The sequence below is a fragment of the Globicephala melas genome, chromosome 14 (genome assembly GCF_963455315.2).
Source record: "Globicephala melas chromosome 14, mGloMel1.2, whole genome shotgun sequence".
In the NCBI taxonomy this organism is placed as follows: Eukaryota; Metazoa; Chordata; class Mammalia; order Artiodactyla; family Delphinidae; genus Globicephala; species Globicephala melas.
This window is the reverse complement of record NC_083327.1, coordinates 11,278,422-11,299,436: the sequence shown is the minus strand read 5'-3', so window position 1 is coordinate 11,299,436 and position 21,015 is coordinate 11,278,422. Positions and strand designations below refer to the sequence as shown.

Sequence of the window (21,015 nt, the reverse complement as noted above, 5' to 3'; positions counted from 1 at the left end):
GGGATAAATTGGGAGATTGAGATTTAACATATATACACTACTATGTATACAATAGATAACTAATTGAGAACCTACTGTATAGCACAGGGGGAAAAAAAAAAGAAGGTACAATCTGTTTGTAGGGCATATATTAAGTTTACCTTAAAAATGCATTCCACTATACAGTAGGTGCAGAAAAATACTGTTTGATTCCACTTAAATGAAGTACCTAGAACAGTCAGATTCGTAGAGTCAGAAAGTACTTTGGTAGATGCCGGGGCAGGAGGGCAATGGGGGGTGGGGAGGGGGAATGGGGAGTTAGTGTTCAGTGGGGACAGAGTTTCAGTTGAGGAAGGTAAAAAATTAGGGAGCTGGATGATGGTAAGAGTTTCACAGCAATGTGAAGGTATTTAGTGCCACTGAACTGTATAGTTAAATGTGGTTAAAATAGTTTGTTTTATATTATGTGGCTTTTACCACGATAAAAAAACATCTTAAAAAATGGATCATAAACCCACATATAATAATTAATCTATAAACCTTTGTGACCTGAAATTAGGCCAAGATTTCTTCCATATCACACCAAAAATGTGAGCAAAGAAATAACTGATAAATTGTACTTCATCAAAATTAAGAACTTCTCTTTGAACAACATTGTTAAGAGAATGAGAAGACAAGTCGCAGATTAGGAGAAAATATTTACAAATCACATAATCTGCTAAAATACTTATATCCATATTACATAAATAATTCTCAAATCACAGTAATAAAAATACAAACAACCCAATTTTAATAAGTGAGGAAAAAATCTGAAAAGACATTTTACCAAAGAAGATGTGTGAATACTCAGTATCAGTCATTAGAGACATGCAAGCCAAAACCACAATGAGACACCACTACACCTATTAGGATGTCTAAGATTAAAATGACCACGTGTTGGCAAAGATGTAGAGTACCTAGAACCGTCATACGCCGCTGGTGGGAATGTAAAATGTATAACTACACTGGAAACAGCTTGACAGTTTCTTAAAGTTGAACATAAACCTACGGTACCACTCAGTCATTTCATTACAAGGTGCTAAACCAAGAGAAATGAAAGCATATGTTCCCACAAAGACTTCTACATGAATATTCATAGCAGTTTTATTTGTAAGAAAAAAAAAACCCAGGTAATTGGAAAAAAACAGGAAATGACCCAAATGTTCATGAAAAAGTGAAATAATAAGCAATAATGGAATAAATGGAATTCTTCTCAGCAAGAGAAAGGAACAAGCTATTGTTAAACACAACAGCATAGATGAATCTGCAAATGATGGTGCTGGGTGCAAGATACCTGAGGAAAAAAAAAAAGATACTGTCTGATTCCATTTATATAAAATTCTGGAAAACTCAAATTAATCTATCGTGTCAAAAGGAGATCAGTGATTTTCTGGGGATGGGAAGGGGTGTGGAGAGGACTGACAGGGAGAGACTATTATAAAAGGACACCAGTGAACTTTTGGGGGGCATGGATATGTTTGTTACCTTTTTGGTGGTAATGACTTACTTCTCTGGTGTATTCGTATTCCACAACATATAAGATTGTGAATTTTGAAAAAAAAAAGACATGTTAAGGTTTTTTTCTTCATAGGCTTTATTTTTTAGAGCAGTTTCAGGTTCACAGCAAATTTGAGCTGAAAGTACACAGAAGTCCCGACATGCCCTGCCCCCTCACCTGCACAGCCTCCCTCCACTCTCAACATCCCCCCTGCCAACCCGGAGTGGGACGTTTGATACATCCTGTGAACCTATATTGCCACATCTTTATCACCAAAGTCCATATTTACATTAGGGTTTATTCTTGGTGTTATACATTCTACACGTAAGCTTTTATCACTAAAATGTTAAATTTTTATTTTCAGAATTTTTAGCTTTCAAGTCTGAAGATAATAATTAAAGGTGTTTCTTTATTTTATTCCATCCCTTCCCTCCCTCCATATAATTCTAGTGGCCTAATTTAAAATGAAAAGACACCTTATCTACACCAAGTCTTTGATAATTATATACAAAAATCTCCAAACCCACTGAGGGCTCTTCTTAAGTTCTGAGCATGGTTGTTTTTTCACTTGATTTCCTCCTTAGTTATTGTTTGAAGCTCCTTGAAGAATCCCATGAGGAGGGAGCGTATGTTTGCAGAATGACCAGATGGAGTAATTCCAGAGCAGAAATTGAGGGCCAGTTAGACTAGCGCTTTTCAGACTTCACTGGGCCCATGAATCATCTGGCACCTTGCTACTGTTGATTCGGTTGCAGGACATTTGGGGTGGGCCCCAGGACTCTGCATTTCTATCAGGCTCCCAGGCGATGCCGTTGCTGCTGAACCACGCTTGGAGGAGTAGCAGGGTGTTAGATTACGTGTCTCGGTTGTGTAACTTCACTTAAATGAAAGAATTCATGAGATTTGGGGCGTCCTCTGTGTTTTTCCCCCAGTGTGCAAAGGGGCCAAGGCAGATATTGTATTCTTGACTGATGCCTCCTGGAGTATCGGGGATGATAATTTTAACAAAGTTGTAAAATTCATCTTCAATACTGTGGGAGCCTTTGATGAAATCAGTCCTGCTGGAATTCAGGTGGGTGTCGTTTCAAAGGTTATTCATCTGTAATGTCTTGCTCTTTCCTTTAAACTTTTAAGTAGAAAGACTTTTCAGTATAAACTCCATTTTGACTTTGTTATTTTCTCTTTCCTTTACACATAGACTTTTGGGAAGGACTTGGGTGCATATGATAAATAAAGAGAAAAATAAATATTCCTCTAGGTATTCTCTTGGCGAGATGATATTCCTGTTGCAGAATTTAGGGGAGTCTAACTCTAACTTCCTGCTTAAATCTTTTGACAATGATACAATTTCCTGAAAGGTCATTTTATGTTCTGGAAGTTAAATGCATTGTGATTGTTGTACCCGTTAAGTCAGGAGATTCAGTGATGGATAGTGACTGGAGGGGCTGTGTGGAACCCTACTGCCCCCTCTATCATGACGCTGCAGATATTACCTGAACCAGAAGAAGAAAGGCCATTGTTAACTCAAAGGGAAATTAATTTGTTTTCCTACAATGATAACTACCAATTATCTTGCTTTGGAATCACTCCAAATTTATTGCTTTCACTAGAGTGGGAACTTAGAAAAATTAATCCTTCCATGACACACCTCAAAGAATAATTCCTCGCTTAGCTGTGACCCACCAGTAAAGCTGAGAATCTCCTCCACTCCCAACATACCCCTGGACTCAGGGCCGGCGGCTCTGTCACTTACTACCTGGATTCTGCAACCTCGAAGACCCACTTCAATTCCACCCTTTCTGGAGAGGCTTCCTTGATAGTTTTAGGCATTTCAGACTCCTGAAGGGTTTTGTTTATGTTGCCGTTACGGCACGTATCTCTTTATATTGTCACTATTTGTGTGATTCTCTTCTGTCTAAATCATTGACTCCTTAAGGCAAGAGACTGTATTGTGTTATTATTTTTCTGAATCCTCTTTCCCTTCCCATTTCTCTTGGTGAAGTTTCTTCTTTATTTAGGCAGGTACATCTTAGAGATGTTATGAAAATAAGAGATTTTTGACATAAATCACAAATAATTTCATAAACAAATCATGTCTTCTTTTATGCAATAATGCTTTGTGGAATATGTTAAATTTCAAATCCCCAAATAATTCTGTAGATGTTATTCCAACCCAAGAAGAGTAAAATGTCAGGCTAGTTACAGTCTTAAAGTGTGAGCAAGTAAGCCTTTTTTGAAATCCTTTTAGAAATTAAGATTTCTGATAAAAAATAAGAAAAAAAGCTACCATATTTTATTAACTTCTATGTGCCAGCTACTTTGTATACATGATTCTCATTCCTTAAACTGGCCATAGAAGTAAGTATAATTATCTCCATTTTACTGATAAAAAACAAAGGCCCAGAGATGTTGGGAACCTACCCAATGTCACAAAGCTATTAACTGGCAGCGCTAGGATTTGAGCCCATTGAATCCTGACTATAAAGCTTTTATTCTTTCCACTAAATCACACTGTCACTGAATTGGTGACGAGTGCTGATTATTATCACTCATGTGCCATTTTTATATTACAATGAAGAATAGATGTGGTCAGTGAGAAGGGTCAGTTGTCTGAGAAGCAATTGCTTAGCCAGTATTTGAGCTCAAGATGGTATGTTCTCATTTCTGATCTTGGAATCTCATTGCTCTCCAGCTTTACCCATCCCTTCTTACATCCTAGAGAATAAATACAGTGCATGTACATTATTCATATCAATTACTGACACTTTCATTGAAGATCAGAAATCAGAGAATTTAGTGAGACAACAGTAGTCAGTGTTATAATATTAGCTATAAAGAGCATACCATATTCTGTCAGGTCTAATAGACTTCTTTTTCCCATTATGCAGCTAGAAGAATCACTTGACAATTGAAACATTAAAAGAGGCGACTTACCCTCACCACCAAACCGCCTTTCCTTTCAGGTCTCATTTGTGCAGTACAGCGACGAGGTCAAGTCTGAATTTAAGCTGAACACGTACAACGACAAGGCCCTGGCCCTCGGGGCCCTCCAGAATATCCGGTACAGAGGAGGAAACACAAGAACAGGTACAGTTCATCAGCGTGTACATAGACCTTTACTCTCCAAAGCCTTTGGAGTGATAGGCGGAGTGTAACTCTAACATTCAATTGCTTCTCGGTTGGGCGTGGCTAAGGGCACTTGGAGAGCTTCCACTGAGATGACACTAAAATGTTCCATGCCACATTCTATAGGCAAAGCTCTCACGTTTATCAAGGAGAAGGTCTTGACCTGGGAGAGTGGTATGAGGAAGAATGTCCCCAAGGTGCTGGTCGTGGTCACAGACGGTCGGTCACAGGACGAGGTCAAGAAGGCAGCTTTGGTCATCCAACAGTCAGGTAAGCACAAGCATACATTTAAAAAAAAATTTTATTAGAGTCTAGTTGATTTACAATGTTGCGTTAGTTTCAGGTGTACAGCAAAGTGATTCAGTTGTACATATACATATATCCACTCTTTTTCAGATTCTTTTCCCATATAGGCCATTACTGAGTATTGAGTAGAGTTCCCTGTGCTATACAGCAGGTTCTTATTAGTTATCTGTTTTATATATAGTAATGTGTATGTGTCAATCCCAGTCTCCCAGTTTGTCCCCCACCTCCTTACCCCCGGGTGACCGTAAGTTTGTTTTCCACATCACACGAGCTTAAGTCTGATGCCTCGTGATGGCACTCATTATTTTCACAGTTTCAAACGTCCAGGAATGATTGCAAAAGACCAAAATTACTGATTTTACTTTAGTTTCTGTTTTAGTCTGTATTCCGTACCCTTCTAATGTTAGTTTACATTTCATCATGGAATGGTTTGATAATTGCTCAGAAATGACATGGTGTATTCTTTGTATAAGACGTGCCTCAGGGTCAGTCCCCCATAGTGGCTGGAAGCCTACACAACAGCAGTAATGGGATGATCCTCGAGCAGGCTTCCTGCCATAGCATAAATGAGTCTTGATGCTGGTTCAGTCCTATGCAAGGAGAGGCATCGGTTTAGCACGTCCTGGCAGATGCAGATCCCAAACAGATTGCTGGAAGGTTCACTGCAAAGGAGCAGAGAGATCTCAGGGAGATATTGCTGGTGTAGATCTTGTCAATCAAACATGCTGAAAGCCTCCTTGTTACACTGCCCTTTGGATTAGGTATTCAGGATGATTAGAGATGAAACTAAGTCTTTATAGTTGCATGAACACCCCCAATCCTTCAGGCAGCGTCCAAGGTGGACATATTTTAGAGAGAATTCTATGCTATGCATGATTTATTGTGGTGTAAATCGTAAAGTCCTTCGTTACATGGAATTTGTCATCTGCACATACATGGGTCTTTGGCTAAAAGTGAGTCATGACTAGTGCTAAGTCATACTGTGTCTTCTTACAACAGAGATTGTTCTATGCACTGATCTTTTTATAAGTTGTTGCTGTTACGTTATGCACTTTGAGCAGATTCCTGTATATTTTAGGCTCCTTTGTGATTTAACTTTGGGGTTATGAATGCTTGCTTCTCAAGTTACCTTATTTATATCTAATTATGTAACTAATTCTACTGTTGAATTAAGCTTTTGGAGTGAAAACTTTGTTTATTTGTATTAGCCTAAATAAGTGAAAGTTTATTGCCAGGGGGACTTGTAGATTCCATTTTGAAAGTGGTCACAGTGCTGACTTTGAGCCTGAGTTTATTGAGTAAATCAGTTTCAGGAATTCAGAGTTTAAAATGAGCCCATTGTTGGTTTCTGAGGCACATGAGCTTGAAATGTTAATGTTGCCTAAGACAGCTGCAGAATGAATGGGTATATTAGGACTGTGGATGTGTGGAAGGAAATGAGTACCACATTAAGTCATTCTGCTATTAAAATGTTCATCTTTTAATTGTTAAGACTTTATTTTAGGAAATCCAATTAATTGAATTTTATAAGCCAGAAAGTAGGAAGACCTGGAAAAAGTACATGTTCATTAAAGAGAGTTTATGTCAATTAAAAGAACTTGTTGCATTAGCTGAGAAAATATGGCATCATTTCTGATAAGATTTTGTTTTGAATTGTTTAAACCATAAAGGATGGAAAAAAGGATGTGTAATTCTCTCTATAAACACTGCTCTGCAGGGTTCAGTGTCTTTGTAGTTGGCGTGGCTGACGTCGACTACAACGAACTTGCCAACATAGCCAGCAAACCTAGCGAGCGGCACGTGTTCATTGTGGACGACTTTGAATCTTTTGAGAAGATAGAGGACAACCTCATCACATTCGTCTGTGAAACTGCCACTTCAAGTAAGTCATGACCCACATGGGTCCATAGTCTCAGTTGTTTTGCAAAAGTAACTACTGAGCAGACCAGGGGTCCCCAACCCCTGGGCCGCGGACTGGGACTGGTCCACAGCCTGTTAGGAACTGGACCGCACAGCAGGAGGTGAGCGGCGGGTGAGTGAGCGAAACTTCGTCTGTATTTACAGCCGCTCCCCATTGCTTGCATCACCACCTGAACCGCCACCGCCCGCCGTCCGTGGAAAAATTGTCTTTCACGAAACCAATCCCCGGTACCGAAAAGGTTGGGGACCGCTGGGGTAGACCGTTCCCTATCCTATACGAGATCAAGTCCGTGCATAAACAGATCCTGGGAAACCACTTGAGAACCTGATGAATCACTGTTCCTATTGAGATCATGCTAACTGTGTGCTTGTCAGAGGTCCATTTTTAGCCTTGAAGACATAATGTTCCTTGTATGGAAATAAAGTGTTTGAATATATCCTTTTCCCACCGTCCCAATGCCTGTGACATTTGAGAAAATTAATCTTCAACTTAGAAATGCATTTATAGAAGCATTCCGTGGGATGAAGGTTTTTCCCTGTTAGCAATCAATTGGTATTTGTTCCGTCAACATCCGTATTTCAGGAGAGCCACGAGAAAACTGACTTGTGTGAGTGTGCACTGTAGAAATTCACTTGGTTCCCACTTGTTTACTTGGGTGTAGACTTTTCATATTATACCGAGACCTCAAGCTCAACTCTTAAAATACAGTGAAGGACAAAAGATTGATTACCGAAGTTGGTTTGTTCCTCTTCTCCATCCATGAACTCTGAGTCTTGGGGTCTTAGATTATGGAGACAGTTGCGTGGCTGGTCTAGACCCCTGATCCCAGGCAGGGCTGTGCTTTTTAAGTGTTATGTTTTCCCCTATGAAACATTATATTGAGATCTCAGAACTCGGGTTGGAGGCGGCAGTAGTAAACAAACGTCGGTGGTTTACCGTAAAACTTCGCCGAAGCTCAGAATGGAATCACACTAGTGCAAGTGAGCAGGGAGCAGCAGCTGCCCCCTCCATTCCACGAGGTCCCGGATGCAGCCCTGTGCTGCCCCAGCTCCAGGGCCCAGGGTGAGACCCGCTGTACACCTGCCACTGTGAGGTTTGGTGGCCAGTGTGAGCCTCCATGGCTTGGCAGAGAAGACTGGGTGGCGACAAACGCCTCCTGCCCTTGCACAAATCTGAAGTTTCCTGGGAGAAAAGTTCTTTTTTTTTTAGATTTCTATTTTTTTTTCCACAACTCACACTGTATTTTATTTTTACAAGAGATAAATCAACTGACACCAAGTATTGTAAATGGATGACCACAACAAAAGCAACAATGATTGCAATTACCAAACACGAAGCACACTCACCCTATGTCATAATATTGACATTCAGTCCAGGAATCCTCCACTGTAACAGCTCCTTTACTTTGCAGTGAAAATTGATTTGTATATTTTTCACCTCTGAGTCCTTGTGGGATTTTTTTTTTTTATTCAAACAGAAAGTCACAAAAATTATAATCATCCTCATCAGTAAAAGTTCTTTAATCTATTGAAAAACATCTATAAATTTCCCTCCTCTAATTCAATCTTACCATTCTTTTTTTTTTTTTTTTTAATTTATTTTTGGCTGCGGTGGGTCTTTGTTGCTGTGTGCAGGCTTTCTCTAGTTGCGGCGAGCCGGGGCCACTCCTCGTTGCGGTGTGCGGCTTCTCATTGCGGTGGCTTCTCTTGTTGCGGAGCACGCGCTCTAGGCGCATGGGCTTCGGTAGTTGTAGCACGCGAGCTCAGTAGCTGTGGCTCGCAGGCTGCAGAGCGCAGGCTCAGCAGTTGTGGCTCACGGGCCCAGTTGCTCCGCGGCATGTGGGATCCTCCCGGACCAGGGCTCGAACCTGTGTCCCCCACATTGGCAGACGGATTCTTAACCACTGCACCACCAGGGAAGCCCCAATCTTACCATTCTTAAGAACATTGTAAAATTCCAGCTGGACTGGAGAATGTCCAGAAAACATGGCCACACTGGTCAGTAGTATAATTTCATGTACACGTGGAAAGTCTACACAAAATAACTCAGAAGAGGTTAGATTGATAATGTTTTATAAATGAATGAACAGGTTTGTTACTTGATGTATGTACGCAGGTGCTTTCTGTGCGTGTATAATGTTTGTATACCTTGTTGGTGAATCGTACTTAAAGAACACTGTGCTTTGCAGGTTGTCCTCTCATTTATTTGGATGGCTACACCTCACCAGGTAAGCGTTCATACTCGGGCTAATTTATTTCAGGATTTCAAGCAATAAGATAATTAAAATGACCTCATTTCAATATATTTTTTTTTCTGATGTACAGGTTTTAAGATGCTTGAAGCATACAACCTGACAGAAAAGAATTTTGCTTTTGTGCAAGGAGTCTCTTTGGAGTCAGGGTCTTTTCCCAGCCACTCGTCTTACAGGCTTCAGAAGAACGCCTTTGTGAATCAGCCTACAGCGTGAGTGTGACAACAGGAGTTCCCTTTCTTACCACGGGCCAGATGCTTTTTTGAGGCTTGGAATCTTTGCTGATGTCTTAGAACCCTGGTATTTTAGAATTGAGTCCTATGGATGACCTGGTTTAGTTTCCTTAAGTACAGTTGGGTTAACTGCGTTCCATTGGGTCACACGGGAGACTAGGACTCAAGCTTGCTACTCTGAGACCCAAGAATCTCATCCTGTGTCTGCCATATGATGGATTACTGATCCTTTTGAATTTAAGTCTAGGATTATAGTTACGCTGCTAAGAGAGGTCGTTTAAACAGGGAGGCAACTTCTTCTTTTGAACGTTTCTCCCTTGGTGCAGAGGGACTGCATGGAATCAACGCAGAATGAGAAGAGGAATTCTCCCCAGTGTTTCCGACTCCACAAGATGAAAGACTGCAGTGGCCTTGCTTGTCCATGATCTGTGATCTGACAGGCAGCAGTTAGTTTTATTAAAATTATTTTATTTCATATATTTTTTGCGGTACGTAGGCCTCACACTGCTGTGGCCTCTCCCGTCGCGGAGCACAGGCTCCGGACGTGCAGGCTTAGCGGCCATGGCTCACGGGCCTAGCCGCTCCGCGACATGTGGGATCTTCCCGGACCGGGGCACGAACCCGTGTCCCCTGCATCGGCAGGCGGACTCTCACCCACTGCACCACCAGGGAAGCCCAACAGTTAGTTTTTATTGGCTGGTGCTCTGGCAATCTGTTGGGTAGCTCTAGATGTTGGTTATTTTACTTGATGAAAGTTTGTACCTGGGTCCAATAACCAAAATATGTACTTTTTATTTATTAGAATGAAAACACTTGAATGTCAAAAAATATGTGTTTGGCATCTTATGGAGGGAAAAGAACAAGAAGAAATAAAGTTTTCCGAAACTTAGGACAGGGTCAGTCAATGATGCCTGAAATTTGAAATGCTCTGAGAAAGCTGACGGAAAATTCAGAGTAAAACCAAAGTTCATTTCTTTTAAGGAAGCACAGATTGTATTGTAGTGTGACCACACTGTGAGTTCCTAACTCTTTTATGGTTAACCACACTGGTTCGCAGTTTTAGGTTTATCAATGAACCTAAGTACCCAGCATGTAACTCTGTCACCTCAAGATGTGATTCCTACATTTTAACTTATGACAGACCACTGTCCTCTTAAGATTCAGAACTTGTGGCTGAAAGAGGCATAAATGCAATTAAATAACTTTTTTCCTAATCACTCATTAACTAAAAAAGGAGAAAAATGGGCTAGGTGAGAAATGAATTAATATGGAGAAATTATTTTTAATGTGGAATATTATGAAGATGGTCAGTTTATGGACATACAAAAGGCATCGTGTCAGCTTGCCCAGAACATATGCTTTAAGAAGTAGGGCATTACAGAGTATTGAGTAGAGTTCCCTGTGCTATACATATGGGAAAAGAATCTAAAAAAGAGTGGATATGTATATGTATAACTGATTCACTTTGCTGTACAGCAGAAAGTAGCACAACATTGTAAATCAACTATACTCCAATAAAAATTAAAAAAAGAAAAAGTAGGGCAGCATTATATTCCAGAAATACTAGCAGTGTGGTACTAGGACACGAAACCTCAAGAGACAATCTATGCCCTCTGTCAAAATCCATGGAGGAGTTGCTTCTCGTCTGTCCAAGAGCTGATTTTTTTTGTTAAACCTCTTTATTGGAGTATAATTGCTTTACAATGGTGTGTTGGTTTCTGCTGTATAACAAAGTGAAGCAGCTATACATATACATATATCCCCATATCACCTCCCTCTTGCGTCTCCCTCCCACCCTCCCTATCCCACCCCTCTAGGTGGTCACAAAGCACCGAGCTGATCTCCCTGTGCTATGTGGCTGCTTCCCACTAGCTATCTATTTTACATTTGGTAGTGTATATATGTCCCTGCCACTCTCTCACTCCCAGCTTACCCTTCCCCCTCCCCGTGTCCTCTAGTCCATTCCAAGAGCTGATTATTAAGCCCCTTTTCCTACCTTCAGGAAGATAGTGCTATTAAATGGTCTCAGACAAAAAACCATTAATTCTGCTTCAGAGATTCCCCCAGAACAATGACTGACTCAACCCTAGAAGGACACATGGGGCCACATTTTACGTCTAACAGCCTTAGAGCCAAGAAACATTTCCTTTTAATTGAATCACAATGTACGTGGCCATAAAATCTATTATTGGTTTTGTTTTGGGGAACATGTGACCTTCTGGAGATTATTTGATTTACTTGATTTTAAGGGAGAACTAGGGAAGTGTAAAAACTATTAGATACAGGGAGGGCGCAATTAAAGCCTTAAGCCATCTTGCTTATGACCTCATACTCCTGATGTTGGAAATTAAATATATTTAGTAAGATTTACTCTCTTTAAATTACATCCCTAGATACAAGTTTTATCACCCTAAAATCATTATATAGTTTTATAATTATCTATGTGCTTAGAAAAAATGATTTATTACCAGTAGGATGAAAGACCACTTGGCAATTTCCCAGACTTTTGTGACTTGATCCGATTATAAATCATCTATTACTGCTTACATAATGGGTCTTCAGTGTTTGCTATTTTGAGGTCATTCTTAAATTTTTCCCCTTCTAATATGTAGCCAGATTATTATAAATGGCTTCTAATACTACTCATGATGAGATTCTAGCCCAAAGATTTAAAATATCCTCTATTTCTGGTGAGAAATCCTTATTAATTAATTAATTTTGTTTCATCCAACAGAGATCTACATCCCAATGGCCTCCCCACTTCGTATACGATTATATTACTATTCAGACTTCTCCCAGAAACTCCCAATGACCCTTTCGCAATTTGGCAGATCACAGACAGAGACTACAAACCACAAGTTGGGGTGATTGCCGATCGTAAGGATTATAATTTATCTTATTTTAAGGCACATGCATGCATATTTTTGATTATGTTTTTCCTTTTCTCTTTCTTTAAGAACCTTCTGGAGATATATATATATTTACTTCATTATGCTTTTATGTTTAAAGTTTTAAAAATATATCAGTAAATATTTGAATTACATTTTATCTTAACTGAAATTATTAATTGTTTTAGAGAATTCTCCAACAAGAATTAATACTTTCAATATAGAGTGTCCATGCATTTGATTTAATAACAATTATGTGTTGATTACAGCTTCTAGCAAGACATTATCATTCTTTAACAAGGATACAAGGGGTGAGGTACAAACTATTACATTTGACACAGAGGAAGTGAAGACATTATTCTATGGAAGTTTTCATAAGGTAAAAACGTAAGATTATAGAAAAATAAATATTTATAGAAAAAAGTTATTTGTAGAAAAACATATATGACTTAAAATTTAAACTAATTTAATTTATTATTTATTAAAATGTCATGTTAAACTGGTGGAAACATAGCCATGTCTTTTAAAAATAATACCTTATTTCAAAGAATTTGATTAATTCAGAGAAGGAAATTTAAAACGATAGTTCTACTAACCATGAGATAACTACTATTAACATTTCAATGTATTTTCAATGCTAATGTCTTTTCAGAATATGAGTCGTGTAGTATATACAATATTGTATGCCCATTTTTCTACCTACCATTTTACTTTGAACCTTTATGTCATTCTGTTTCAAAAGCTTAATTTTTGTGGATTGTATTTAATTGATCAAATTATTTATTCTTTTATAGAGAATAGTAAGCTGCTTCTGCCTGCTTGTTTATTGAAAAGTTACAAACATGCCAGTCCAAAAGTTATCATTAACTATCAAAATAATTAAGATAACTGTTTACTAAATTAACTTCTGCATGAACACATTTACAACTTCTCTAAAAAAATCTTATTAAAAGTTCTAAGATAAATTCTTAGGGGATTATCTATTCTTGATGATCTTAATTTTTTAAATCTCAACATCGAGGATAAATAGAAACTTGCTGTCAGGAAAATTAACTTACAGATAAGAGTGCTGAAGTTGGCAGCGTTAGAAATGAAAAGCACCGTCTAGGTTAGGAGTGGATTTTTTTTTTTTTTTTTTGCGGAACGCGGGTCTCTCACTGTTGTGGCCTCTCCCGTTGCGGAGCACAGGCTCCGGACGCGCAGGCTCAGCGGCCATGGCTCATGGGCCCAGCCGCTCCGCGACATGTGGGATCTTCCCAGACCGGGGCACGAACCCGTGTCCCCTGCATCGGCAGGCGGACTCTCAACCACTGCGCCACCAGGGAAGCCCAGGAGTGGACTTTTTAATGGAATTTCTTCATCCACTGGATCAAGTTAGCAGGAGGAAGACTACTTGTCGTGCAAGTGGTCTAAAATTTCCCCAGTGTAGCTCTCAGAAAGTTAGTCCCCATACACAGAAGACAAATATTTCTAGTTCAATGTGATTCTCAGGTGAAAATTGAAGAACGACCCTGTACTTGGGTAGATTTAGCTGAATTTCTTGCTGATTCCCTTCCTGAGAATCTTGGCTTCTTTCCAGAATGTTCTTCTTATTCATGAATCAGATTCTTGGTGAGGATGACAAGGGACTCTCTTCATGGGGCTTGGAGAGGCCTCAGCAGGCACATTAGTGAGGAGCAAAAAGCAATGATGGAAACACAGAGATCTCTGAGAATAAAGGCCTATTTGCTTAACAGTTTACAGACTTTCCTGGTAAGGTCCAGCAAAATAAATGCCTCATTGGGAAAGCAGATTCTAGACAAATATTACTGGCTTCAACTTCTCCTTGTCCGATAATAGATGTTGAATCTGGCAAAGTTCTTAGGAACTTTTTTTTGGCTCATTGATACACCTATTAAACTTACGCTTGAATAACTTGCCCAAAAAGACTATTTTATTTTTCTTCCATACCCACTGAAGATATTAGAAATTCAGCCCTCTATTAACCAATGGATAACCATTTAGGAGCTATTATTAATAATATAACTATTATTAATTTCCAACTTTCATTGAGTGCTTCATTTTACTGAGCAAAATAAGGCAGTATTTTGAAGAGGTCAAGAGTGACAGTCATTAATTATTGCAAATCAAGATAATTATTTTTTGACATTCCCTTCTTAATTTGGCTTTATAGAGAGAGGTATTTGTATTCTTAGGTTTTACATAATGCCTCTTCTTTCCTGTTCTCACAAGTGTTCTTTTCTCCTCAAATTCTCTACCTTCTTTTTGCATAATGTCTTTCTTTGTTTTTACTTCCTCCTCTACTTTTTCATTATACTGTTTTCCCTCCTTCATTACCCCACACCGTTCTTCTGACCTACTCTCATTTATCCTATCTATTCAAGTACCAAGTGCGATCACTATTGGCTGCTTACATTCCACTGATCCAAGGATTCGAACACTCTTCTCTCATTTTCCATGTAATTCGGGAACTGAAGTTCTTCAATCCTTGAGATAAGAACAAGTAGTTCTCTGATAGCAGCAAATTAGTGAGAATAACATACAGGGGGCTCTTGGGAGAGATGGGGATAGCTTAAGTAAGGAATGGCAGACAACTACTGCTTCTGGAGAATTCTCTTGAAGCGTTTTCTATGTCTCCATCCTGTTGTAACAGATGACATAGATTCAAGAGAGAGATTTCTAATGAGACAAAGAAGTGGAATAGATGACAAATAAGGTTTTAGGGAATGGGAGACCTTGGGAAGGGTGATGAGTTTACAAGGGTGTTCCTATTTCTTTCTACTGGTCTGTGACCAACAATGCTTCCCAGTTGGGAAAGAGTCCCTAAATACTTGGGACAATTGTAACAGATGACATAGATTCAAGAGAGAAATTTGTAATGCGACAAAGAGGCGGAATAGATGAAAAATAAGGCTTTAGGGAATGGCAGACCTTGGGAAGGGTGATGAGTTGACAAGAGTGTTCCTATTTCTTTCTACTGGTCTGTGACCAACAATCCTTACCAGTTGGGAAAGAGTCCCTAAATACTTGGGACAATGGTCTCCAGATAAAAGCCTCTCTGAAATGTAATTATGCGTGTGTTTAAAATGCAATGAAACACACTGAAGAGATTGTAGCAAAGTATATTTTTAGCATGTGTTTCTTTCTGGTTAGCATTGAATGACAAGTGTATTTGGAATAACTTTGTTTCAAAAATTGAAAGTTTTGATTTTGAAATAGTTTTTCTGGATACTATGATTTTTCAAATAGTTTGTGAATGTTTGCTTCTGAGATTGTTCATATAAGAGCCAACAAATAAGTTTTAGTTCTTATTAGATAATAAATATCTTGGGAATGTTTGTATGGTGTTCTTCTTGAATTTAGTATTAGATGATTTCCCTAGGGGTATTTAAAATTATTTTTAGTAAGCCATATATCACTTTTATATAAAAGCAATATATAATTCATACTTACCACTTATAGATGCACTAAATTAGTGTTTTGGTGGTGATTCTATGTGGAAAAAAATATTTACTGCTTAAAAAAATCTCTAGAGATTGTCTTATGCTTATTTACTCAAAGCATTTAAGGGAATTTCTGTTCCTTAACTTGGAGCCAAACTTTTCAAAGTAATCATCATGGGCTTACTTGAGTATTTGGGCTGTGATAAGTGGAAACTATGAGTATAACTATAAAGTCAAAGATTACCCACAGCCATTCTTTACATGACTGAAATACAGATGTTTTCTTAATTATCTGTACTAATGGATTTTTTGAGATTCTGAGTGTCTTCAATATCAGATAAAAAACTAAATCAACAAGATTCTTTTCTTATAAGGAAATTGAATCTTGAATCTATTGATTCCCAGAGCTGAATCTCTATAAAAGACACGTGCCAGCTCTTTCCTATGTTAGGTATCTACATGGTGTGTAAGATCTGTTTGGCAGGGATTAGCGACTAACAAATTAAAAATGGAATTTAGCGAAATCAGTGGAAGACATTCGAGGCTCCTTTGTCCTGAGTATAATAACATATTAATGATTTATTTACTTGTATTTGAATAGCTCATTTTTTGTAATTTATTCTTAAATACTTATTATAAAATATTGACTCTGTTCCCTGTGTTGTACAATATATCCTTGTAGCTTATTTTATACATAATAGTTTATACCCCTTAGTCCCCTACCCCTATTTTGCTGTATCCCTATCCTGCCCCTCCGCTTGCCTCTCCCCACTGGTAACCACTAGTTTGTTCTCTACATCTGTTGAGTCTGCTTCTTTTCTGAATAGCTCTTTATAGTTTACAGAAGCATCTCATCTACTTCAATATCTCTGGCCATCTCAGGAAGAGTACAGAGTGGGGAAAATAAGAAATTATGCAAGTGTATAATAGCTGAAGGAAACTGAGACCCAGAAAGGTTAAGTGGTTCATTTAATTTGACGCTGTTAATAAATGACATTGACACGGCAACCTGGTGCTTGGATTTTTAGTCCAAGCTTCTTGACTTGGGACGAGAATAGCTTTAAGAACACATTTTTTTAAAACTGTGATCTGAAATATGTAGGAGCCAGGTTGTTCTGGGTAGAAATTTTGTAATGGAAACAAATGATCTTTTTAGGTTCATATCGTAGTGACCTCCAAAAGTGTTAAGATTTACATTGACTGCTATGAAATTATAGAGAAGGACATCAGGGAAGCTGGAAATATCACAACTGATGGTTATGAAATTCTTGGAAAACTACTTAAAGGGGAGAGGAAATCAGCCACGGTAAGGAACACATTTTTATTTTTCTTGGTATCTTGTATTAAGATTGAAATGACATTTTTAAAAGTAATCAGTGAAGTTTTCTTCCTCGGTGAGTTTTAAATTGTTTTATTTCTTGGTTAGATTGAAAGGCTGGAAAAGTTACACTGAGAAAATATGCTACTGACAAAACATGATAATGGGCTTTACTGCTAGAAACAAATTAAGTTGTCAAGGCACCAGAGAACATCATGTAGTCGACTTGAAGCTGAATCAAACTGGAGAGTACAACACAGATAGTTGCCAGGATAATCAGTGAAATCTAAACCAACTCATTTTTTGTTCTTCAAAGGTAGTAACTGTTAATAAAAACGTGTGCACTCAGGACACTATGATTTGTGGACACTGGCTGTGACCGTCACAGACTTGCTGTCCCCTCACTGGGGGGTCACATCTGCCTCAGAAGGAAGATGAGTGTAGTCGGTCAGCCACCCCTCACTCACAAGTGTCACTGGCTCAAGTTGGAGGCGGGGGCTTGCCAACCCTTTTACAACGCTACTTAGTAGTAAGATTTTCAACCTAAGGTTTTCACTGTACCAGGTTAATTAAGTTCATATTAAATGTTGACCAATAATAACATTGTTCTAAAAGCAAGACTAATAGCCTTGACTTCTGTTATTTTTAAAATTGCATTTACTGAATGTAGCTTTCTTCCACGGATAGGATTTTCTTCTTGTTGATTCAAAAGTGAAATTTTTATGCCACAATGTAGAACCAAAGAGTGCAAATTTAATATAATTTTGATTAAAATCATTTATTGAATATTGGATTTGATATTTAAATAGAACAATTACATTAGTTTATAAAAGAATGGCTGCAGCTAAACAATCTTTATCAAAAGAGCTCTATTTTTTTAAATGTAGAAAGATAGAAAATATATATTATATTGAAATAGTTAAGCTAAAGGTAATCATAAAATTATCAGTTAGCCCCTAGGTAAGAACTTATGAAAAGAAGGGCATCAATTTTAGAATAAGTGAGGAATATTTTTTTTTAATGTTACTTTTCTGCAAGGGTGGACTTTTAAAAGTTGATTTAAATGTGTGTAGTCTTAAAATTCAGAATTAAATACATTCTTAATTTTTAAGTAAATGTTTTCTTAAAAAAACCCAAAACTCAATCAAACGTTTCATTTTAGCCAAGGAAATGGATCAGAAGTGGGAATATCACGTATGCATTTTGCTTTACTATCGCTTTCTCTCAGGCATAGGTTTTTCTGTTCTTATGAGGTAAGGATCCCATTGCTTTCATTGCCTGTTCCCTCAAGAGCGTCTCTGTGAGAAGTTGGCAAAGGTTAAAATGTGGAAACGTTAATATGAAATGTTTTCACGCATCTTTAGCTCATGTTGCTGTTGGTTGTTTGCAGTTCCAAATCCAGAATTTTGATATTGTCTGCAGTCCAGTGTGGACCAGTAGAGACAGATGCTGTGATATTCCTTCCAGGGTAAGTAAAACAGAATGGAATTCTGTGGCGGTGTTAAGAGTCCCCGAGGAATAAGGGATGTGGGCGTGGATGGCTTGGGAGAGCAAGTAGCCCTCTGCAGCTGCATCTCCAGGATGGAGCCAGGGACACGCAAAGTGTGTGTGCTCATCAGCGACCACAGCTCAGGCTGGGGACCCCTCCCTCGAAAGTCCAGAATGTAGAGAACCACATCTGGAAATCCTCCCTGCCAGCCAGGGTGGTTATGCATAGTCAGAAAAGTCCAGCTGAATCAGTGTCTGATAAACCCACTTATCGCAGAGTCCTTCCTATTGCTTGTAAAATACCAGCATTTTACAGGATAAGCCATCACCTCTCTGGATATCTAAGTAGAAATAACCATATTTCTTTTCAAGATGATGGCTTTTACCCATAGTATCTGTGTAGGTTGTAATAATTACAAAGGTGAATGCTGATGATGGATTTGAAGCTTTAGGCGAACAGTGAGCTGCACGTACCCACGGGATGAGTATGCGTTATTTATTCAACAGATACTTACCGAGCACCTGTTGTAAGCCAGGCACTATCCTATGTGCCGGGGTTACAGCGGTGAAAGGGAATATTCTAGTGAAAGGCAGGGAGAGAGGAGGAATGAACAAGTAGGTATACAGTACGTTATAGAGTGAAAAGTCCTTGCGTGAAAACACGCCAGGGTACAGGGAGAGATAGCCAGGTGAGTACCCTCAGCCGTCAGTGATAAGGGGAGATTTAAGCAGAGACCTGAGTGAAGTGAGAGGACACACAATGTGGATAATGGACATAGAGACTTCCAGCCAGAGGGGACTGTAAGTGCAAAGGCCCTAAGGCGGCAAGGTGCCCTAAACATCTGAGAGGCATGAAGGGGATGAGGGAGCGCTGGGGCAGAGTGAAGGGCAGTGGGAGAGTGAAATGGGAGAGTGAACGGTGGTGTGCTGCTGCTTGGCAGTGCATGTAAGCCCTTGTAGGCCTGGAAAGGAGTTTAGATTTTGTTCTGAAGGAAATGGGCCTCCATATCTGAGATACTCAGCCTTTCCCTAACGCCAGACTAGAGAAAATTGGATTAAATAACCAATGGTCTTGATGATAGTTTTGTAAACATATTTTTGTTGTGTGAGGTTTCCTAAAGCAAAACATAAAATAGAGACATCAGGAGCAAAGCAAGATTCAACGTAAGACTGTTTGTAATCATAGCTAAAAATTCTTTCTTCAAGTTGGGAAATAGATTCCCTTGTGTATATAAGATTAGTGAGCATGGGGGATGGGAAGCTGTTTTTACCATCAATTCATGGATAAATATTCTTTTCAAAATTTCAGAGAGATGAAGCAAAATGCCCCAGTCTTCCAAATGCTTGCACGTGTACGCAGGACAGCATTGGACCTCCAGGACCACCAGGCCCTGCGGTAAGGAAACAAAGAGTTCCTCTAGTTTTTCCTGGTAAATCTTGGGCATGATCACCCTTTGGCCGGTATGTCATGCGTAAGAAGCTCCCAGCCACTGGTGTGTTCTAGGGCAGAACAAGCTGCATTGCACACCATGTTTGTAGCGTGTTTTGAGATCTGAAGTGGAGTAAATCAAGAAGAAAATTTGAACACATCTGAACACATTTCTCTAGCCACACAAGAATGAATGATATCGACTAGCATTCAAGAGCTTTTCTCTTAAAGATATGAATTTGGGTTTCTCTCTGTAATCACTTGATTTTGAAAATTCCTTTGTTTCCTGACGCTTCTCGTACGTATGTTATGGAGCCGTGGTTGAGAGGCTGGCCCAACAACAACTTGTTTAGAACCTAGCATATGTGTTTGTTATTAGCAAACATATCATAGAATAACATAGAGGATAATATACATATGTGATGATATCATAAACTCTGGGTGAAAGTGTTGGTGTTAGGAATAACTTGAGTGGGAAGACTGACCAGGTCTATTCATGGGTGGAGGGGAGACCAAGAAAATGCAATGCAAAACATTGAAGAGTACACTCATGTGTCTCATTAATCAATGTGGACTCCCCGATTTAGTCAATCTAACATCTGACCTGGGCTGGTTTTTCAGAATAGAAGTGATACCTTTAAGCTCTATTGAACTCTTTTAAGAAAATGGTTAATTAACATACGAACAGTTCAGAGAGCCTCGGAACACCAGATTTTACTATACATGGGTCATAGCAAATAATGTAAATTGATTTTAAGTTAATTACAAACTAGCTCCACATATACGGAATCAAAATGTCTCTGGAATTACCAGTGGTCCTGATGATTTTGTAAACATATTTTTGTGATGTGAGTTTTCCTAAAGCAAAACATAAAATAAAGATATTAAAGAGCAAAGCAAGATTCAACATAAGACTATTTGCAATTAACAGTGACTTACCTGATTTATATTTGTAATCATAAAATTATATGCTGGATGTGACTCAGATGTTCTTGAGAAGTAGGGATTTTTTTCCCTCTAATTGTATGATAACATTGTTGGATCTCACTATCGTGTTTATTTCATCTTTGTTCAGCGGTCTCTGAATTCCTGTTAC

The 21,015-nt window shown here is 38.8% G+C and overlaps 1 protein-coding gene across 1 annotated transcript in view; it reads left to right on the top strand.

The window, feature by feature from the left end:
* Window positions 1-21,015, top strand: part of COL12A1 (collagen type XII alpha 1 chain) — a 113,947-nt gene that overhangs the window by 73,860 nt on the left and 19,072 nt on the right. Inside the window, exons 44-54 of the mRNA XM_030859316.2 lie at window positions 2,449-2,588; window positions 4,480-4,603; window positions 4,769-4,912; window positions 6,666-6,830; window positions 9,058-9,096; window positions 9,194-9,332; window positions 12,088-12,230; window positions 12,511-12,620; window positions 16,841-16,990; window positions 18,393-18,470; window positions 19,800-19,886. Coding sequence (XP_030715176.1) covers window positions 2,449-2,588; window positions 4,480-4,603; window positions 4,769-4,912; window positions 6,666-6,830; window positions 9,058-9,096; window positions 9,194-9,332; window positions 12,088-12,230; window positions 12,511-12,620; window positions 16,841-16,990; window positions 18,393-18,470; window positions 19,800-19,886 — 1,319 coding nt within the window. The remainder of the gene's footprint in view (window positions 1-2,448; window positions 2,589-4,479; window positions 4,604-4,768; window positions 4,913-6,665; window positions 6,831-9,057; window positions 9,097-9,193; window positions 9,333-12,087; window positions 12,231-12,510; window positions 12,621-16,840; window positions 16,991-18,392; window positions 18,471-19,799; window positions 19,887-21,015) is intronic.